The 23,519-nt window shown below is 39.9% G+C and overlaps 1 protein-coding gene and 1 long non-coding RNA gene across 2 annotated transcripts; both read left to right on the forward strand.

Annotated features, from left to right (window-relative positions):
• Positions 1–3,795: 3,795 nt before the first annotated feature.
• On the forward strand, positions 3,796–4,053 carry LOC130106557 (uncharacterized). The gene is made up of 2 exons (XR_008809736.1): positions 3,796–3,967; positions 4,000–4,053. It is a non-coding gene; the product is annotated as an uncharacterized LOC130106557 (long non-coding RNA).
• A 4,489-nt stretch (positions 4,054–8,542) lies between these two features.
• Positions 8,543–18,280, forward strand: lpar4 (lysophosphatidic acid receptor 4). The gene is made up of 2 exons (XM_056272708.1): positions 8,543–8,580; positions 16,572–18,280. The coding sequence occupies exon 2, from the start codon at positions 16,773–16,775 to the stop codon at positions 17,832–17,834; it is 1,062 nt and encodes a 353-aa protein (XP_056128683.1). The 5' UTR covers positions 8,543–8,580; positions 16,572–16,772; the 3' UTR covers positions 17,835–18,280.
• The last annotated feature ends 5,239 nt before the right edge of the window (positions 18,281–23,519 follow it).

Raw genomic sequence — 23,519 nt, forward strand, 5'->3', positions numbered from 1 at the left:
TGTTTTGGAAGGAATGGGTTTCTAAGAAAAGGGATTTTGATAATTTGATACAATGGTGGGAAATAGGAAAGACACAAATAAAAATATTTTGTCAGCAGTTTACATGTTTTTCAACAAGAAAAACAAAAAAAATTTCTGAAATTGAACAAGAGATATTTCACATTACATCTGGTATGATTCAGAAATCTAATGCTTGTTCAGCTGGCGTGTTGGGTGAAAAGAAACGTGATCTAGAAGATTTGTTGCAAGTGCGGGCAAAAGGTGCCCTGATAAGATCACGATTTATGTCTGTACATGATATAGATGCTCCCACAGCATACTTTTTTAACTTAGAAAAGGTGTCAAAACAACAAAATGAAATGTATTGTCTGACAAAACCCGATGGCCAAAAGACTTTTGAGGCAAGAGAAATGAGAAAGATTGCGGTGGACTTTTACTCAAACTTGTACAGAAAGGAAGAAACGGATCCTGAGTGTGTGTCACAGATACTGCAGCAGTTGCCGTCTCTCACTCAAACACAGAAGGAGAAGTTGGACAGTGATGTATCATTCGAGGAGTTGACTGATGCCGTGAAGCAGATGAAGCCTGGGAGAGCACCGGGAATTGATGGACTATCAGTGGACTTTTCTAAAGCTCTGTGGAACTGCATTGGAAGAGAGTTGTATGAGGTTTATCCAAGAGTGCTTTAAAGAAAAACTCCTTCCCACAAGTTCCCAACGGGCAGTATTAACTTTATTACCAAAAAAGGGGGACTTGAGTGATCTTAAAAACTGGAGGCCGGTGTCAATCCTAACAACGGACTATAAGCTATAAAAACTGGAGGCCGGTATTAGGAGATGTATTAGGAGATGTAATACATGTATTAGGAGATGTAATACATCAAGATCAATCGTACTGCATTCCAGAAAGATCCATTTATGATAATATTTTTATGATCAGGGACATTTTAGAGTACTCAAAACTATATGAAATGAATGTTGGTTTTCTGTTCCTGGATCAGGAAAAAGCTTTCGATAGAGTGGATCATGGTTTTCTGTATGATACAATGACGGCTTTTGGGTTTGGAGATGGTTTTATGTCATGGATCAAACTCTTATACATGAATGCCTCTTGTGTTCTAAAAATAGGAGGTGGGTTAAGTAAACCAATAAGTTTGCTTAAAGGAATAAGACAAGGATGCCCACTGTCCGGTCAGTTATACGCTTTAGCAGCGGAACCACTTCTATGTGTGTTAAGAAAAGAACTGTCTGGTCTAAAGGTGGATGGTTGCTGCAATACGTTTAAGATAACAGCATATGCAGACGACATAACTGTAGTCGTGAAAGATCAAAGAGATATTGATGTTGTCATTCAAAGTATCTCTTTATATGAGAGAGCGTCTTCTGCTAAACTGAACTGGAGTAAAACAGAAGCTTTTTCGTGCAATGAAAAAGAGGAATGTTGTAATGACAATGTAAAACCTGTTATCCCTGGAAAGGTAAGGTGGAAAAAAGATGGTTTTAAGTTTTTAGGCATCTTTTTAGGTTCAGAAGAATACCAAAGAAAAAATTGGGAAGGTGTTAAAGATCAAATTTGTAATAGAGTATCCAAATGGAATTGGATTGTACCTCAATTATCATATAGAGGGAGAGTACTGGTCATTAATAATCTTGCTGCCTCTATTTTATGGCATAAATTAATTGTGTTAAACCCACCAGATGGATTCATTAAGGAAATTCAGAAAGTGTTTGTTAATTTTTTTTGGAATGGACAACACTGGTTAAGAGCATCAGTACCGTATCTGCAGTTAAATGAAGGAGGTCAAGGCCTTGTGGACATCAAGTCCAAGGTAGCTGCGTTCAGACTGCAGATCGTGAAAAGACTCCTTTATAATCAGCCGCGGAACTGGACTGAAATAGCTTGTGCGTTATTAAGAAGAGTGGGGTGGATGAACTTAGATAGACACCTATTCTTAATGAATTTGAAGGAAGTAGATTTTAACGGACTCTCTTCTTTTTATGCATCAGTCTTAAATGGTTGGCAAATATTTATTGTTAAAAGAGAGCTGTCTGAAATAACCCATGAGTGGGTGCTTGAAGAACCCTTGATTTATAATCCGCTTTTATCCAGTGAGATGTTAAAATCAAAAAGTGTTTGTGCAAGCTTGGTTAAAGCAGGAATATGTAAAATATGTCATCTTCGGCAGAGGGACGAATGGATTTCTGCAGAAACACTGGCCTCGAAGATTGGTGTTCACTCTGTTAGGATTGTTGAAAAAGTATTGGCTGAGATGCAGGAGTTTTTTAATGTACCTGTGCAAGCAGAGATGGTTGAGACCGTATTCCCCAGCATCAGGGTGGGTGTAAATGTAGGAGACTGGCAGGAGGAGGATGGAAGATTACTGTCTTTTACAACTCCTGAAATTAGTCGTTTTGACACAATATCTAAGAAGGGTTTTTATCTTGTTTGTGTAAAATACTTAAATGTAAGAGCATTGCAAGATCTCCCAGAGACCAAATGGACTAATTTAGTTGAATCAGGGGCCTCTCCAAAAGGATGTTGGAGGACGTTGTATAAGAAACCAATCGAGAAAAGAAGTGGAGATTTGCAATGGAGGATTTCTCATTGGATTTTAGCAACGAACCGTTATAAAGTTCATCTAAATCCTTTGCAAGGAGAAGAGTGTTTGTTTTGTGGGTTACCAGAAACAGTGTCTCATATATTTATTGAATGTTTCAGGCTAGCAGGAATTATGGGTGTGTTAAAAGACCTGAGTAATGATTTTGGTTTCATTTTTTCAAATAGTTTTTTTATTTTTGGACCAAAATATAGCACCTCAAATAAAAGCAAAATTGTCTTGATAAATGTTTTATTTGGGATGGCAAAAATGGCTATCTGGCTGACAAGAAAGAGAAAAATGCAGTTTAATAGCGAAAATGATCCTTTGGACATGTTCAGAGCTCTGGTAAAGAGTAGGCTGGTTATGGAGTATAAGTATTATGAACTGGTGAATGGTACCGATTCTTTCTTCTACTTATGGGGGATTGAAAATGTTTTATGTAAACCCAATGGAGAGGGAGGATGTAATGTATTGTTGTAAAAGAAGCTGTTTTTTTTAGTTTTTTTTAAAGATTTTTTTATCTGAATATGTTTTTAATAGAAATCTGTTAAAGGTGTATACAGTTGTGGTATAGATTGTAATTAAAGGGTGTTAAAAGTCTAAAGTCTCTCTCTCTCTCTCTCTCTCTCCCTCTCTCTCTCTCTCTCTCTCTCTCTCTCACACACACACACACACACACACACACACACACACACAGCATAGTAAAACATGCATTGTAGAAAGCTATCATGCATCATGTGTATTAACTCTAGTTTAAACAAACCTACTTACTCTACAGATAGTGTGCCACCTGGTCCTTCTGGTCTCGGACGTCGCTTCCAGTTCACTTTAGGCAAATAAAAAAAAACTTCTAAAACACTGCGACTTAGCAGGGGCGGAAAACCGGGATCCTCTGTTATACAGCTAGGTACACTTGTCCCATTGTCTGCATCTTCCAGATTTTCCAGTTGTGGCATTACAATGTCCCAATCGATACAGCACATGCTCTCCTGTTCGGTAGGCATCGCTTGGCACTGATGGCATTTACACCACCAGCTCTCCAATGCTCTCGGTCTTGCAAGAGCTTGGGACTGCGGTTGTGTTGCAGCCTCTTCCATCTCTTACAGTTCAGTGTCAGTGTGTTCTGGTTCGAATAGGTACGCTTGGTTAAAAAAATGTAAGTCTTCATCTACGTCGAAATCAGCAGACATATTTACGAATTGAAAAGCGTATGTACAGCGCGCGTCTTCCTCTGCTTGTAAACAGAAAGTTTTGCGCTTCCAACACGTCATCTTATACGGTAGGTGGCGGTAATACTCCTAAGCGGTGAGCAGCCGGTAACAAGAAGTAGTCGAAGAAGAACGTCCTCATCTCATTTCTCGCGCATGCGTTCTGGAAATCTCTTCAACTCTCGTCTCAAGGCCCACAAGGAAGTAACGGAATAGTCGAATAAAGTCGTTATTTATGTGTTTTTTTTCGCACAAAAAGTAGTCTCGTCGCTTGATAAACTTATATTTGAGCCACTGTAGGCACATGGAATATTTAAACATTTTCTTTAATGACTTTCTGGGCCGTCAAGTGTCATTCCCTTAGGAAGCCTATGTAGCAGTGATCCAGCTCTCAGATTTAATCAAAAGTGTGTTCCGAAGATGAACGAAGGTCTTACGGGGTTGGTACAGCATGGGGGTGAGTAATTAATGACTTAATTTTCATTTTTGGGTGAACTAACCCTTTAATCTCGGTGAGGAAGAGGAGGACTTCTTCGCGCAAATCGCTAATTTTGTTGGCTAAACCTTAAGGTTTGTTTCCATTCCACTGTGCTATTTTTGTAAACATGTGCTTGAAGAACATGTTTGACGTTGCGCTCGCGTCTCGCTGTGCTGTTTCTGTTTATGCCCATAAAGCTGCTTCGCCAAGCGCCCATTTGCAGCGTTGCCATGTCCACTTATTATAGGCATCTTTGGGCTTGTTATTTTTTCCAAGTTAATATTATATTCCATGTGCTGTCTCTAGAATATAAAACCCAACATGACATCCAAACTGAGACAACAGAGAAGAGGAGGCGACAGGTCCGCCAGCCGCTGCCTAGCGAGAGGAGCGAGACCAGTTCACCAGTGTTTCCCTCTGTCAGGAAGCGTGGAAGTGCAAGGGAGGATCTACAAGCTGGAGATCCGGGTTCTCATTTATAAAACTCGGATCCTTACTGCATGTGTATATGGCAAAAAATATTCAGACTTATGAACCCGTGCGTACACCAGAACCTGAATCTTCACATGCGTCTCCTCCCCGAAATAACCATATATGAGCCGACAACGCCTCGTTTACTCTACATATCTCATCTGCATATCATTAGCATATTCATCCACATGATGCCGTGTTTAACGGTATAAGACATTAGGAGAATATGAGATACGGATGTGCGTCACATTACATTGATAAAAACCCTTTGGTAGACGATCCTTGCCTTGTGTTTGAATAAATAAATCAAATAGTATAAAATACATTTCTGAGAAAGTCTTACAGGTGCACATTCTCCCATCAAGTGTGTTTTTCTGAGTCACAGCGTATGCGTGGGAAGTGGCGTCCGACTGCTTCAGGGCCACGCAGTGGGTATAAACCTGAGGAGTACCAGCTCATAGTTTCCGGTCTCTCGACCGAGCTTGTTGAGACAATTTTGAGTTGTCGAACCCGTTCCACCAGGAAGCTGTGTCCTACAACGGCGACTCTTGTATCATGGTGCGAGCCGCTTGACCTGAACCCGTTCCACCGCCCTGTTGGTTCAGTGCTGGAGTTCCTTCAAAAGTGCCTCTCAACAGTTTTGACCCCGGCTACAGTAAAGGTCTGCGCGGCTGCTGTTTAGCTAGCCTCGTAGCTTTAGCTGGAGCTTCTGTTGAGAGACATCCTCTGGTGTCCCGGGTCTTGCGATGACAGGCGGCTGAGGCCTATCTGCTGGCCGCGAGTTCATTCCGGTGACCTAGCATTGGTCCTGCGAGCATTAGCAGAAGCAACACTCGAGCCCTTGGAGTCAGAAAAAGTGCTGACTCTTAAAATGGCTTTCTTACTAGCATTGACTTCATTTAAAGGCCCCCTGAAATCAAAATGTACGTTTTTTAGCTTTGAGTACAAATATGTTAGACTTAAGGTATTAAATAAGCTTCCAAAACAATGACAAAATTCACATTTAGGTGATATTTAAGCATTAAAACTTCCAGACTCTTACTTCCGCTAAAATGGATCAGGGATTTTTATGACATCACCGCGGACTTCAGCTTCTCATCACATCTCTTGTCCAATCACATGCTCTCTATCTGAATCTGAAGCTCCATAAAATGTCTATGCTATAAACACCACCTCGAATTCGCTTCCATGGTGCCGTCATGTAGGGATGGAGAAATGAAGCCTCTTAAATCATTGAAGCTTTTCTCTGATTGTTTCGGGTAAAGATTCAAAGCATCAAGATTATTGAAAACAGCGCCATCTTGTGGCAGGTCAAATTTACAGCAGCCATAACCCGAGCAGCCACGGGCGCAGATCCATTGTTTCATCCATTCAGCACAAATAAAAGCCTGACAACGCTAAATGTTCAGTTGTCTGATATATAATTCACATATTGAAGTGTGGCAATAAATTAAAGGTAACAATAATTATAATAATACAATAATACCAACCGAGTTGTTTGATGCAAGTAAATGGTGCTCTATTTATTTTATGGTTTTTATACTGTTTATATTGTAGAATATATGATCATGTAACATAGGGTATAGGCTTATATATATATATATATATATATATATATATATATATATATATATATATTAATAAATGGACTTGAAGTTCCATAAACCCTTTTAGAGTAGTGTGGGTCCAAACATTCCAACCACGCAAAATGAAGTATTGCAGTCTGAGAGGGAAACCAAACGCTATTGGCTATTTGAAAAGGGGGAGGAGCCATTCAGTATGCCCCGCCTTAGCTTAGGTGATGTCATACTGACCCCAGATCAGACCATGTTCCTGAAGTTCCCTCAGCCCGTGATCTTCTTCCCTCCAACATGGCATCCTCTAATTCGCACAGATGTTGAATATGCAGGAAAATATTTTGCAAAGAGCCAACAATTCAGGGTGTACTTCATATGGGCACATCGATCTTCTATCTAATCTCTTGCTTATCGACTCCAACACGCTTCTCGAGAGCAGCATGACACATGCGTGTTGTGCTGACGCCAGAGCAGACGTGGTTAAGTGAACACAAATTGGAGATTAATATTTTTTAAATAAACTGGTAAATTATATTTTTTTGTGCGAACAAAGCACTGAGGTTAAACCACTGGAGTAATTAATGACAGAATTTAAATTTTTGGGTAAACTATCCCTTTTAATAGATGATTACTCACTGGTATACAAGACCAACCTAGCTAATTATCATACAAGAAGAACTGTCCGAATTGGTGCTGTCAATATATATAAAAATATTAACTCGATTAATCACACATGTTTCTGTGATTAATAGTGATCACAATTAAACACTTTCGTTGTTTATAGGTTTATATTAGTTTATATATTTTATAATGTAATAATTTCACAGTTAATCTCCAAATTAAGAGACAACATAAAGACAGTATATTTTAAATACTTTAATGGCATTAAGGTCAGTATCACTGATACTAATACAGCTATTAATGCTGGGATAAAAATGTATTTTTCCCCTAAATTTAAACATTAATTATAGCCATTCAACATTACAGTGAACTTGAAAGCTATCAATTTTTTAAGACTTCAAAAAATATAACAACTTTTAATTTAAGTGAACTTCAAACAATCCTCACATAAACCTCTATGGTTTATGACATTATATATTAAATGTCATATTTATCTGTGCCCTTCCTGTCTAACATATACAGAACAATAAACCGACATTTAATAAACCGACATTTAATAAAGTTATCAAACAGTCTGCATTGCATAAAACAAGATTAAATATAGACTAATCCTTATTAAAGCTACAACAGTTCTTTAGTCAAGAGCAGGGAGTAATGTTCTCTGTTCCCTTTGTTCTTTGATTAACTTCACAGACAGAATTATTGGCTGCTGTCCCTTTAAGACCCGCACGCGATCTCACACACACCTCAACTCTTCATGCTCATTTAAGACTTTATTTAACTCATTTAAGACTGCTCTTATGTTATGAGGACACTCGAGAAAACTGACATTTTGGCATAATTGTGTTATTATTGTTCGTCGTTTAAGCGCGATAGAGAACTGTATTCTGGCGTGCTGTCTGTGCGCACTGTACTGGCGCGCGCGAGTGTGTGTGTGAGTGTGTGTGTGTGTGTGTGTGCCTTTTGTCTTGTCGGCGCTTGAATGGTTTAAAAACATTTGCATGAATAAGAGCGGGATCATATAATGTAAAGCTACCCAGAGGATGACAAAAATTAATGGATGCTTTGCGTTAATTGCGTTAAATATTTGAACGCGTTAAACTGGACAAAAATTAATTGCATGCGCTAACACGATAATGTTGACAGGCTAGTTGGAATAAATACAAATATAAATAAGAAATGTTGGGATTAATGTCAAAATAAACAAACATGGAAATAGATAAATGCATGAATAAATAAATAAATAAATATAAAAACAAATAACGTTTTGTTTGTTTTTATACGTATAGGCCTAAATAAATACACATAAAAATAAATTAGAATATATAAATCAAAGTTAAAAAGAAAATAATAAATGAAAAGGCAAAAATGAAAATGAAGCAATAATTAAAATGAATTGTATTTGTCTTATCAAGACATTACCAGGTTATTGATTAATTAAGACTAATGTGTGTGTAGTTTTGGTTCTTTATAGCACAGCTCTCTCTCTCAGACTCTCCACGCGCGCTCACGGTGACACGCACTGACAGGCGCGTCCCCGCGGACCGAACACCCCGCCCCCCCGCGCGCGCCGCGGTTTGTCCAGTCGCTGGGCACTGCCTGGGGAGACTCGACGGACAGCTTCATGTAAGTTTTGTTTTATTTTATTTTTTGGAGCTGCTCTCTTTAAAGATGCTGTAAGTTCAACTCTGTGTGTTTGTTTTCGTCGCGTTCATCTTTCTTTAACACATGAGATCAGGTCAGTAATACACACGGTCAGATCTGGTGTTTGCTGTGATGTTTTAACAAGTCAATGCGTTAAACTCAAGTTCAACTCATTAAATCAAATATAGATCAGGTCAAGCCACATCATGGTGTCAAACAACTTTACATAGATGTATATTTCACTGTCAATAGCTTTACAAATAATATGCTTTAATAGAAAATAGATCTCGGATACGTTTAATTTAGGGCAGTTAACAAACCAAGCAATGCAGTTCTCCAATGCATTATACAGTAGTGATTTTGAATGTTATGATTAAATTGTAATATTAATGTTTGGCAGAGATTCAAACATGTCTCTCACACAAAGGTTTGTATGGCTTCAGAAATAAATCAAATGGGCAAATTTTGTGATACATTTTACTGTAAGCTTTTGCTTTCTGTAATGAATTTGTTGTAATCACAAAAATGTATTTACCAAAATTACATTTATTTTGCAACAGTAACATTTGTAAACAAACAAATAAGTATGCTAAATTAAAGGGATAGTCTACTTGTCACTAAAGATGTTGTGTAGAATGGCCACAAGTAAAAATTTACCAATTTCTTAAAAAAAAAAAACTAAACTAAATTTACTATCCACAAGAAAGAGAAACAGTAAGTCTATTTGGAATCTCTCGCTCACTGTACATCATGTAATGACGTCATTGTGTCTGTATTTCTAATAACTCAGTCTCATGGTATATCACACTTCATATAACACAAAAATAACAACCGTATGTAGGGCTGTAAGATTATGGCCAAAATGATAATCACGATTATTTTGATCAATATTGAGATCCTGATTAATTTTCACGATTACTTGTTGATTTTAACCTAAACTAATTATATTGTCACATAGGCTTATTATAGTCTCAGCCTCAGACGCAACGCCCACGGATCGTTGGCTAAACGTCTGATGCATATGGTACACTTAACTGGAAACACTTCAGGAATGTCGAAGTCGTCATCTGATTGGTTGAATTTTATCGGATTTCCGGGGGGCGCGAGTGTCGCGTTTATTTTCGGTCCGCCGGGAAACAAAGCGCAGACGTGTGATTGCGGAAGAAAAACTGTTGTGTTTACATGAGTGACAATGAGCATTTATCAAGATCAGCTAAACGTAGGATTCTCAAAAGTGTGCGAGGTTCACGGAGACTCTTGAGGTTTTCTTCTCCTTCTTTGATTTTCTATGCTGACTGACTTGTTGCACGCCGGTCTGTTGTTGTGGGGACATTTCCACGCACCGAAACGTGACGCTGAACGAAACGAACTGTAATTGGTTGTTTGACATGTGGGTCAAACGGCCTTATGGGCGGGCCTTGGCCATAGAAAGCTGCTATGAGTTCCAGACCTTCAGCCGTCAGTACGCGAGACTAGGCTAATTATAACTGCGTAGCACTGAGCGGGAGGGATTTCAGTCAACGAGAAATATGACTCAATGAATTACGCGAACGATTCGCTCACCTAAAAGATTAATTTAAAAAGAACGATTCGTTCACGAACGTAACATCACTACTAGATTGGCTTTGCAAAAAATGAAAACTTTGATTCGGAGCGTTCTATGAATGGAATGACGCATTTTAAATATCGCTCTCTCAGGCGACTTTGACCGTGGGAAGCCAAAATCCTGATCGTGATTACACTTCGATTAACTGTGCAGCCCTAACCGTATGTTCCCTCACTCATGCTTAAAATGGTTATTGCTACTACAGCAAACCATAATAATAAGAGGGCAGTCGTGGCCTAATGGTTATAGAGTGAGGTTGCAGGTTCGATTCCCAGTATGAATATATACTGAAGCCCCAATCGCTCCCGAGCGCCGCAGTGAATGCTGTGCAGTGCTGTAATGTAACCCACTCATGAGACTGTGTGACTGTAGGCTACTTGAGGATTTGTTTGGAGAATCTGTACTTTACTTGAGTTTTTATATTTCTGCATCACACAGGACGACAGCGGCCTCTAGAGGCAGGGCCGGCTCTAACCCTTTGGTTGCCCTAGGCGATATTGAGTTTTCCGCCAATTAAGCAAAACAAAACAAAACGAATGGGCCACCGATGAACGAGTTTTATGGGCCGTTAAGACAAAAATAGAAAAAAAAAGTATGAGATGTATGTATCGGCCCAAAAAGCACGTCTGCCCCGCAGGAATCTCCCATAGTTCCGATGGCCAGAACATTTGACACCTTAATGGCTGAGATGAGAAGATTTACCTCTATACTGGGCTTTCTTTTTATCTTGTTGCTTTCTCTGTTTTGGTCCCTGTGCACCAGAGGGTTTAGACCGCTTCATTTTCGATCAGCGCGCGCAGCAGCCGAGCACTCGCCTAACGTAACCACAGAACGTAACGTAACGCAACTAACCCCCGCCCCCCCTTTAGGAAATGATCGACAATAATCATCCATTCAATCTAATAATCAGGTTGACAAGTAATTAAACGTATGGCTGAGGGGCGCCTTAGGATGATCATGTTTAATAAACATGTTTTTGTTTCGCTTGTCATTGTAATTCTATGATTAATGGGAAGTAGGCCAAGGGGCGACACTAGAGGGCGCCCGCGCCCCCAACACATTTGCCGCCCTAGGCAACCGCCTAGTTCGCCTATAGCAATCGCCGGCCCTGTCTAGAGGACAAGTAAAAACTATCACCTCGTGCTGTTAGTTTTGACACATGACACAGACACTTGCAACCTAACGGTATGTTATACAGTGTACACTACACAGGGTTTCCGCGGGGTCATAAAAAGTCATAAAACGTCTTAAATTTAATAATAAGAATTTTAGGCCATAAAAACGTCCGGTTTTTCCATACAAGGTCATAAATTACATTTAGCCACGTCTTAAATTGATATGCTCATTCATTCATTATCGCGATATAATGTTTTCTCTATAAAACGATATCAAGAGTTCGATAAATGTTAGATCATGTTTATGCGCCAAAAGCGGAACGAAACTCATTTGAACCGCGCGCGCCTCACGGAGCGTTTATCCGCTCGGCTCAAAGTCCAAACGGCAGCGTAGCGCGATCAAGCTCACTAGAGCAGACGCGTTCTTCTACTGTCTATGGTTAACTTTGATCAGTCTCGATCACGAGATCCAGTGAGAAGCACTTGAATTCAGCGAAGAACACAAATGTCTCAGTGATTTAAACCAGTTTAAAGGCAGATGAAACAGCGCTGACGAACAGGAGAAACACTGTGCGCAACTATACAGTCAGAAAGCTTTTCCATCTACACATTTACATCCTTTACCATGGTTTTACTGTAACGTTAGCCTAGTAATATTAACTGCACCATGAAATGTGGGATACATATTGAATTGTATTATATTATTAATGTAGACAATGTATTAAAGGACTAATGGAATATAATTACAGTATTTATGTATTTAGGCTATAGCCTACTGTTTTTCATACATTTCATAAAGATACGTGCCATCAAAGTCAGGCAACACAAACCTGTTTCAAGACTTGAAACAATATCCCCCATTAGCACATGCAGAAACTAAGAAATAAATTTTGAAATAAAGATATTATTTTTGTTAAGGAAAAAATACAAATGTTTGAATGTTCTACCTCAGATTTGTGAAATGTTCACCTGTTTGGCAAGTGTTTGTCATGATATGTTTTGACAATAAAGAGTAGTTTAAAACCACAATTAACGCTCTGGTTTCTATCAAATGATATGCATTTTGTGGGGTTGTGTGCAACACCACGTGATTACAGAGCCGTAAAACTAAAAGTTAAAACTAACTTTCAGTTGGGAACAAAAATCTGCCTTCAAAGTTCAAAGAAATAAAGAATTGACATTTATCGTCATAATTATCGATATTGACTGATATATTATCGTGATAAGTGTTGTGTTGTTCCTGTGTTATTGATACTTAGGAAAAGGGAGCCTTCAGTTTGTTACTCTTAAGAAAATGGAACCTTTAAATAATTAAACTTATTACTTTTAATGAAAGTCAATAAAAAAAAGACTTTTGAAAGGAAGTTATTTTTCGTAATTCGAGTAGGTCATAAATTTAAATCATATTGGTCATAAAAAGGTCTTAAAAGGTCTTAAATTTGACTGACTAAACCCTGCAGAAACCCTGACTACAGTACAGGTTTTTATATCATTATACGTATTAGTTTGTTGACTATATGCTGCATTAGTGGAGGACAGCAGTGTGCTTACCGTCGAGGCTGAGAGAATGCTAACTTTAGTAGCCTTCCTCAAGCGGTTAAAACTATGTGACAAAAATACATGTCTGACCCAAAGGTTTAAGGTCACGATTGTTACCGATTGTAACAAAGTTAAAACTGAACACAATCTTTCTGCTCAAACTGTGTATAGAACTTTTTTTAAATAATATTTTTAGCTTTTCTTGTATTTTGCATTTACTTGTACTTTTTAACTTTCTGTGTTTAAATGTTTTTATTTGGTAGTACTTTTACTTTCAATGCTTAAGTACGTTTAATATTTAAAAAAATACATTTCATACTTAAGTACAATAAATATCACATACTTTAAAACTTTTACTCAAGTAATATTCTTTTCTGAAAGTCATTTTCTGGTAAGATATCTGCACTTTTACTCAAGTGTGGCTTTCAGGTACTTTATCCGCCACTGGCAGTGTGTGTCACTACTCACTACTGCTAACTGCTAATGTGTGTGTGCACTACTCACTACTGCTAATGTGTGTCTACTACTCACTACTGCTAATGTGTGTGCACTACTCACTACTGCTAATGTGTGTCCACTACTCACTACTGCTAATGTGTGTCCACTACTCACTACTGCTAATGTGTGTCCACTACTCACTACTGCTAATGTGTGTCCACTACTCACTACTGCTAATGTGTGTCCACTACTCACTACTGCTAATGTGTGTGCACTACTCACTACTGCTAATGTGTGTGCACTACTCACTACTGCTAATGTGTGTCCACTACTCACTACTGCTAATGTGTGTCCACTACTCACTACTGCTAATGTGTGTGCACTACTCACTACTGCTAATGTGTGTCCACTACTCACTACTGCTAATGTGTGTCCACTACTCACTACTGCTAATGTGTGTGCACTACTCACTACTGCTAATGTGTGTGCACTACTCACTACTGCTAATGTGTGTGCACTACTCACTACTGCTAATGTGTGTGCACTACTCACTACTGCTAATGTGTGTGCACTACTCACTACTGCTAATGTGTGTGCACTACTCACTACTGCTAATGTGTGTGCACTACTCACTACTGCTAATGTGTGTGCACTACTCACTACTGCTAATGTGTGTGCACTACTCACTACTGCTAATGTGTGTCCACTACTCACTACTGCTAATGTGTGTCCACTACTCACTACTGCTAATGTGTGTGCACTACTCACTACTGCTAATGTGTGTCCACTACTCACTACTGCTAATGTGTGTCCACTACTCACTACTGCTAATGTGTGTCCACTACTCTCTACTGCTAATGTGTGTGCACTACTCACTACTGCTAATGTGTGTCCACTACTCACTACTGCTAATGTGTGTCCACTACTCACTACTGCTAATGTGTGTCCACTACTCACTACTGCTAATGTGTGTGCACTACTCACTACTGCTAATGTGTGTCCACTACTCACTACTGCTAATGTGTGTGCACTACTCACTACTGCTAATGTGTGTCCACTACTCACTACTGCTAATGTGTGTCCACTACTCACTACTGCTAATGTGTGTCCACTACTCACTACTGCTAATGTGTGTGCACTACTCACTACTGCTAATGTGTGTCCACTACTCTCTACTGCTAATGTGTGTGCACTACTCACTACTGCTAATGTGTGTGCACTACTCACTACTGCTAATGTGTGTCCACTACTCACTACTGCTAATGTGTGTCCACTACTCACTACTGCTAATGTGTGTCCCCTACTCACTACTGCTAATGTGTGTCCCCTACTCACTACTGCTAATGTGTGTCCACTACTCACTACTGCTAATGTGTGTGCACTAACTGGGATGGGTTGAATGCAGAGGACTCATTCCACGTCTGGGTTACCCTACTTGGCCTTCACATGTCACTTTTCCAGTCATGCAGAAATGGCTTGGGAGCACAGTTTTGTTTCGCTTTTCGTATGGTGGAGATCATAATAGACGTATACTTAAGCAAGGAACAACTAAAGGACAGGCAATAAGACCATATATAACCATATAGCAATATGGATATAAAAAAAAGGAAACAGTAATTTAACAAAACAGAGTGAACAAATAGGTTTTGAGTTCTGTCTTAAAGGTCTGGAGTGAAGTTATAACGTGGAGGCTTTGGGCAGCTGCGATTCTGAATCCCACTGACAGAAGAGAGTTTGAACTTGGCTAGGACAAGCGAGCTGTCAGAAATTGATCTACGAGTGCGGGCAGGAACATATGCATGTATAATTCTGCTAGATATAAGGCTGCTAAACCATGGCAGACCTTAAAAACTGACAAGTATTTTGAACTGAATGCGAAAGATAATAGGGAGCAATGTGAGCAGATTGTTTTGTTAAATGCAAGTACACAGGCAGCTGAATGTTGTACAAGCTGCAAATGATTAAGGGCTTTAGTGGGTCAGCCACAGAACAACGAGTTACAATAGTCCAACGAGAGGTTATGAAAGCATGGATAAACTTTTCAGCATCTTGAAGACTGAGCAAAGGTCACACACGGACAATATTGCTAACAAGATTTAACAAGCTGGCTGATATGCGGATTAAAGCATGATTTGGGATCAAATAGTGACCCCAGATTCCATACAATGGGTGAAGGCCTAACTAAGGCTATCTCAATATGAATGGAGGGGTCATGTTGACACAATGCCAAGGGATTCAGGGCGACTAACCGGATTTCAGATTTAACAGTATTCAGCCATGCTTTAAAATCTTTAAGTCCAGGCAGTGATGAATGGGGTGGAAACACAGAAATGGGCTGGGCAGAAAGATTTGTTTATCAACATTGTAACTATAAAAATTAAGACCATGACGCTGAATGATCTAGCCGAAGAAGAATTAATTAATTGAATTAGAAATCAAAGTGGACCAAGAACCGATCCTTGAGGTACACCAATGAAAATAGTGTTTGTGTTGATTAACCCTTTCACACTTACGTTTAAATTATTTGATCTGAGTTACTCGCTTTCGGACGTGCCTCACAGTCCCCCAGACTCGAAATAAACCAATATCCCGGAGTGTATGTTACTCCATTAACTCCAACAGTTCACTGAACTGAGACATGTTGTGCTGAGACTGAGAGAACTGATGAGCACGAGTAGCTGATACTGAGCATGCGTGTACTACCGAACGTACAGGTACAGCCAGGTGGTGTTTATAGCACAGGGGGCGGAGCTTTAGATTCTATAGAGCATTTGATTGGACAGAAGATGTGATGAGAAGCTAAAGTCCTCGTGATGTCATAAACATCCGTGATCCATTTTAGCCGAAGTGAGAGACTGCAAGTTTTGAATGCTTATATCTTTTAAGTGCGAATTTTGTCATTGTTTTGGAACACACCAGCTTATTCATAACCTTGAGGCTAACCTATTCATACTAAAATCTGAAAAACTTACATTTTGATTTCAGGGGGCCTGTAATCAAAATGCCCCCTAACTTAATACACAATATTCTTGTTTTCCCAATCCATATTTTAAATGTAATATTAAATTATCTTCCTCAATGCATTCAGGGAATGACCCATGCATGTATATGTGAGCGCAACCCGTCAAACTCTGCCTCCCTCATTACACTTCCCCCAGTTCACAGCTCATGAGCTGAATCAGGTGTGTTAGATGAGGGAGACGTACAAAATGTGTAGTTAGTGGTGTGTAGAAGCACTGCTCTAACTTAATTTCTCACTGTCGTCCTCCATGCAGGAAACTACAGATTTGCCTATCGGTCTATGCCTTTACCAGACAAAGGTAGCTGACTGTACTTTCACAAAACAAGATGTGATCATCTGATCAAGCTTTGTGGAGCTGCGAGTAGATGATGGGAAGGACGGCTCGTGCAGAGCTCTTGCTGACTGTTGGGAATTAACTGGAAACAGAAGAACAGCTTCCACTGCATGTGCCATAATGGCCAGTCTTGTTCTTAATGAGACTGGGATGGACAATTGTGGCATCGATGACTCCTTCAAGTACAACCTGTACGGTGTGGTGTACAGTGTGGCATTTGTTCTGGGACTGGTCACTAACTGTGCTTCACTGTTTGTCTTCTGCTGTCGCATGAAATTGCGTAACGAGACCACGCTTTTCATGACCAATCTAGCTTTATCAGACTTAGTGTTTGTGTTTACTCTTCCTTTCAAAATCTTTTACAACGTGACTCGCCACTGGCCTTTTGGGGATACAGTGTGCAAGATCTCCGGAGGAGCCTTCATCACCAATATCTACGGCAGTATGCTGTTCCTCACATGCATCAGTGTGGATCGATTCCTGGCGATTGTTTACCCCTTCCGTTCACACTCCATTCGGACCCGCCGCAATGCTGGGATCGTGTGTGGGATCATCTGGTTGTTGATCCTGGGCGGAGGCATGTCAGTCCACTTCTTCTCTTCCACCAACAAGTCCAAAGCAAGTACCACCTGCTTTGAGGGATTCTCCAAGAAAACGTGGAAGACACATCTGTCTAAGATCACCATTGTCATTGAAGTGGTGGGTTTCCTCATCCCACTGATGATCAATCTCGCCTGCTCTTCCATGGTGCTCAGGACTCTGCGTAGACCCGCTACTCTGTGTCAGATCGGAACCAACAAGAAGCGTGTTCTGCGTATGATTGTAGTGCATTTGGCCATTTTTATTGTTTGTTTTGTACCTTACAATTCTGTTCTGTTCATCTATGCCATGGTGCGCACTCGAGCGCTCGCGAGCTGCTGGGTGGAGAAGCTCGCACGGACACTGTATCCCATCACGCTTTGTGTTGCCACCTTCAACTGCTGCTTTGACCCGGTGGTCTACTACTTTACCTCGGAGTCCTTTCAGAAATCACTGACTACCGGGAAGTGCCAGGCCACGCAGGAGAACACGCTGAGGAGTGATTGCCTTGTGTCTACTGTGGAGAATACTGGCACGGTTGAGCTCCACACACTGACCAGCAATGGAAAAGATCAGGGGTGCGTCTCCCAAAAGCATCGTTAGCCAACTATCATCGCAAGTTCTCTACTGGTAACGAAGGAACTTGCGACGAGAGTTGGCTTTGGGAAACGCACCCCAGATCAGTGAGACTCAGTTCTGAAAAGAACAACTAGAGTCGGAAGAAGAGCTGTGGATGTCTTGTCTCAGGATGTAGTGCTGAAGAAAGTTTTCCTCTGACACCCAAACATGGGACATCTAAGGCTTCTGACATCTCTGTGATTGTTTTCTGTCCAGTAGTTAGTGTTAACACAGGTGTACCAGTGTATCACTGTATTTGATCAATGAGTATTACCATACCATTTGCATTTTTATTGTGCTGTATTGTATTTTTACTCAGTCAAAGCACCTTCTGAAAGTGTTGTTACAAATCAGTGTTATTGATTTGTGTGAATGTGGAATGTGTGTGTAAATTTTTCTCTCTCAATCTGGAAAGTTTGGTTTGCCTTTTACTGAATTATAAATAAATAATGGTAAGCAGTTAAATAATAAATCTCTTACTCTTACTCTTAAGTGATGCAATTAGGTGTGTCTTTAGTCTAGACTTAAACTAACAGAGTGTGTATGAATCCTGAGTAATAGTAAGAAGGCTGTTCCAGAATTTAGGAACAGCCTAAGGCTGTTCCAGAATTAATCTCCTGCAGAGGATTTTCATAGTTGTGGTAAAGATATTATTAATTGGCAAGAATTAGCAGAATTAATACACTCTTGGAAAAGTGGTAAGATTAATTGGTTCTTCAAGGGTTAGTTCACCAAAAAATGGAAATTCTGTCATTAATCACTCACCCTATATAATAATAATTTGTTACATTTATATAGCGCTTTTCTGGGTACTCAAAGCGCTTTTACATTGAAGGGGGAATCTCCTTAACCACCACCAGTGTGCAGCTCCACCTGGATGATGCGACGGCAGCCATAGTGCGCCAGAACCCCCACCACACACCAGCTTACTGGTGGAGAGGAGACAGTGATGCAGCCAATCAGTATATGGGGATGATTAGGAGGCCATGATGGACAGAGGCCAAGGGGCAAATTTAGCCAGGACACCGGGGTTACACCCCTACTCTTTTTCAAAGAACAACCTGGGATTTTTAATGACCACACAGAGTCAGGACCTCGGTTTAACGTCTCATCCGAAGGACGTTGCTCTTTGACAGTATAGTGTCAGGACCCACACAGACGCCAGGGTGAGCGCCCCCTGCTGGCCTGACTAACACCTCTTCCAGCAGCAACCTGGTTTTCTCAGGAGGTCTCCCATCCAGGTACTGACCAGGCTCAGCCCTGCTTAGCTTCAGTGGGCAACCAGTCTTGGGCTACAGGGTGATATGGCTGCTGGCATATATATATATAGTTACAGGGTTATAATGTTTTTTTTTCTTGCTTTTTTTTGCACTCTCTATTTGGCAGAATTTTATGAAACTTGGTGTCTTCAGAATGTCCTGTCATCTGCATTAGTTCACATCTCAGTCTCAATTGATTTATAAAGCACAATAAAACAACAGTACTTGACCAGTAGTTTATTATACATAAAATATATGGCCCATTGGCATCAAACACTTGTAAGCCTGTTGGAATAATATCAGTTGAGGACATAGTAGTTTTTAATTGCTTAAGTTCATGAAGAGTTAAATACAAAAAATACAAAAATTACAGAAAGGAGGGATAGAGGGATCATAATCTGAAGGGACAATAAGCTGTCTGGTATCACTTATTTTATTTGTGAAGTAGCTGAGAAAACTTTCGCAAACTAACTGGCTCATCAAAGTAAAAATCAACAGTGGAACAGTGGAATCAACATTTTACAGTGGAAAAGAGGTCGAGGTCTATGACGATTTTCAGCTGTGATGTCTGATTAGTATTAAGATTTGGCCGCTTTCACAGCTTTTTCACAGCAGGTCAGTGAAGTAAGTAAACTCTCAAGAGAGACATACAACTTATCTTTTTTCCACTTCTGTTCTGCGACATATACTCAATGCCTGTGTAGTGTTGTTCAGCCAAGCCTCAGCCCTTGGGGTTTGTAGTTTTTGCTGCAATGGGCTTTTGAGAACGGATTCTCTGCCGCCACCCTTTCCAGTTGTTCTTGGACAGTTTATAAAAGTACAGTTCAAGGGCACAGAAGTTCAGAAAAAAAGACTCAAATCACCAGGTCAAAAAAAAAAAAAAAAAAAAAGATTGCGCCAGATGAAACAGGTGGACAACTAAACTATGATCTCTTCAGACCTGTGCAGGGACGGACTGGGGCTAAAAAACAGCCCTGGACTTTCTCCCAAATAGGCCCATCATCCAGCCATTCGCTAGCCTGGTTCTACCAGACTCTCGTACATTTCATTTGTACAGAGAGTCTGGCCTCGCTCCATTGAGAAACGTTTACTTCCTTGTAGGCGGGTTCTCTGTTAAAGTTCAAAACTATTGGATCTGCCCAGCGTCACTCAGGATCTGCCATAGCCAATCGCTAACGTGTGGTCGTGACGTTTGTCATGCGCCGATACCGGCTGGAAACAACAAGTCCGAATTCCATATTCATAAATCTAAATATCTAAATGCTAAACCTCTCTTTCTTATATTTGTGAAAGAATTTTAAAAATACCTCTTTTCAATTAAGTTGTCTGAGAACAAAAAAAGCCTTAAAAACATTATCTGTTTGTAATTATTTTCCTTTTTTCAGTGTCATGTAATTCTCTTAACTTGTTCATGTTTATTTTATATTATCCCCCTACTGTTTTATTTTTGTTTTGTTTTTATTATTATTTTTTGTTTGTTTTTGTATTATGTTTTCTGTTATTACTTGTGTATTGTTTTAAGCAATAAAAAAAAACAAGTCCGAATGATCAGAGGATTATGTTTAGAATAAGATGTCTGTCAACGAGAGCTGCATGTTTTGTTCATCGAATTTAAGAGTTCAAGGAACAATTCTAAATTCTAAATGTATATTTGACACTAAGGACAGTGATGTATTCAGTCAACTGTCGAAGCTGGGTGTAATCATTAACAATACGCCGCTGCGGTCGTTTCGGATCTGCCGCAAATGCTGTACAGTGATCATCGTGCACGCCGAGCTGCCCAGCACCAACTCCTAACCTTTCTGCCTCCCTCACTTGGTCCTCCATTAGTGCAACAAGAGGAGACGACAACAACTATCGGCTTTGCATCCTATCGTTCGCCTTAGCTAACTCATTCACCACTAGCGGAGTGAGCTGGAAAATTAAACTTTTCCCGAGCCCCGTGGGGAGGAGGGCCACAACATCATGGCCACCAACAACACTTAGCAAACATTGATCTTGCTCCGGCTTTAACTTCTGGATATTCGGCAGTTTTGCAACAACGGACCGAATAGATTTTCTCACGTCTTTCTCCGCTGCCGTTACTGAACTCCAACTCAAACTGACGCGCTACATCAACGTCATCGTTCTCAGCCACTCCCTCTGTTCGCTGATTGGACCGGTAAAAAAATTATTTCTGGAAACCAAAGTCTACAGCACAATCCCAGACGTAGTACTGAAGGAAAATAAAATTGAGCGGAAGTGCGTAGGAGGGCGGAGCCAGGCTAGCCATTCGCCCCTAGCCACTAGGATGTCCTGATACTATGCCACAATACTGTAACCTATATCAGACAAGGTATTCACAGCAAGTAATATCTCAAAAACAATGATGACAATTGGGGTTTTGTTTATTAATGAAGCCTCAGTCTTCAAATAAAAAACAGCAAAATGTACAATGCCATTACATCTGCATTGAAAATAAAATACAAATAATGAAATGTCACTGGCTACAGAAACCCTAATTACACAAACTTGTAATTATAAAACATATAGTTACTATATACCAGGGGTCTCCAACCTTTTTGTGTGCGAGGGCTAAAGGGATAAAATAATCTAGAAGGGCTATACTCAAAAATATTTATTATACATATAACATGGTGGTGTTTTTTTTACCTTACCTTTACCTTTACTTTTAATTTTAACTTTTTTACTTTTCACCATCATATGCGAAATAATAAAATATCTTGATATTCTGGTTCAACAATTCCTGAAAAAATTGTAATATATATATATATTTTTCTCTAAAAACCTATTGTAGCATAAACATTTAGTATAAATATTTAATGCAAAATAAATAAATAAACTGCCATAACTTCTAAACCAAAACATTACTGCATTACATTTAATAGCCTACACTTATAGGCCTACATGACTATTAATATAACAGCATTTTTAATATGAATACAGGCACATTTCTGCCAAAAAAATTGTTTTACTAAGTTACAGTTAATTCATAAGTTGTGGAGTGAAATGTCTTCTAACTGGTTTGTTCTTGGAACAATGTTTCACCTGTTTTTTTGCGTCAAGATGTTGAGAATATCAGCGCTGTTTAATCTGGCTTTTAACTAGCTTAAATCACAGCCATCTGTGGGTTTATAATAGAGATAGAGAATTCTGCACTGAATTGAAATGCTTCTCAGTGGATCGCGCAGCTCTGTGTAATAATGTTCGCGTGATCGAGATCAGTCCGCACAGCTGCTTCGGCCGCGATCGCAGTTTTCTTGGGCCGAGCTGATAATGCTCCGCGCTGGCATCCAACTTAAAGGTGCATTGCTGCCACCTACAGTACTGGAGTGTGAAACAGATTAGTGGGGGGAAAAAACAGGTGATGACTGCGTGTGTGGCGGGTGGTGGGCCGGCCCGCCGGCCGTTCTGTGATACTCCAGATCACACAGATGGCCAGTCCGCCCCTGGACCTGTGCACAATAAAACTTCAACCAGGATCATTGTATTAAAGAGCATTTGATTGACAAATAGTGTGCGGACGGTTTGAGTCAAAAAATATTTATCTGGATACATCTATATCTGGTCCAACCAGCACAAACCAGCCTGGATGAAATGATTCTTCATGCTCCCTCCCAACCGTTCTCTCACAGTCTGAGCCTGAGGAATCTGGACAGTGTCATCCTGGAATATGGCCATGACGTGTCTTCCTACATGGTTGTTTAAAAAAAGAAAAGCTACACACTCCATCAGTTAGTGTTAGAAGAACTGTTGCCGAACATATAACGTGTGTTCACTGTCACTATATCCCAGCCTAGAGTGTCTGAGTTCACACACCTTTTGTGACCTCAGATTGACTAAAATCATTAATGATTCAGACTGAACATCATTTTTAAGCATTGTTATGTCTGATAAGTAGATAAACTGCTGGACACACATATATTTCCTCAGCTTAGAGCAGTGGCCACGTGAGAAGGACTTGCACAACAGCATGTGGGAAATCAGACACTGGGTCTTGTGTGAAGACTGGGGAAATCCACTCGCTTGACCAAATGCTGATTACGACTCCAGCAATGGGTCCATTGTGTCCGACTGAACCAGGCTAGTCTCCAGGCCACCAAAGCCGCCTTAATTCTCTTAAATATGTTGTTGCACGGCCCGTTTGGCACGCAACCTTCATCAGATTATGGGAAAGCTCTCTAAATCATTCTCAAGGGGGTTTATTCCCCTTACTTTAATATGCTTATTTTCATCATTCATTTTCATTTGTTAATCTTATAATAATCCATATCCTGTTTTATATCTCTTTTGATTTTCTCTTTCCAATAAATGACCTAATTTATTATAAGGTGCAAGCAATATCATAATCAGAATGAGCATTAATGCTACATGCACTAATTTGATAATAAAGGGAATTTGATAATATGCC

This window comes from Rhinichthys klamathensis, unplaced genomic scaffold, assembly GCF_029890125.1.
Source record: "Rhinichthys klamathensis goyatoka isolate OS25496 unplaced genomic scaffold, OSU_Roscu_1.1 h1tg000347l_1, whole genome shotgun sequence".
Taxonomy (NCBI): Eukaryota; Metazoa; Chordata; class Actinopteri; order Cypriniformes; family Leuciscidae; genus Rhinichthys; species Rhinichthys klamathensis.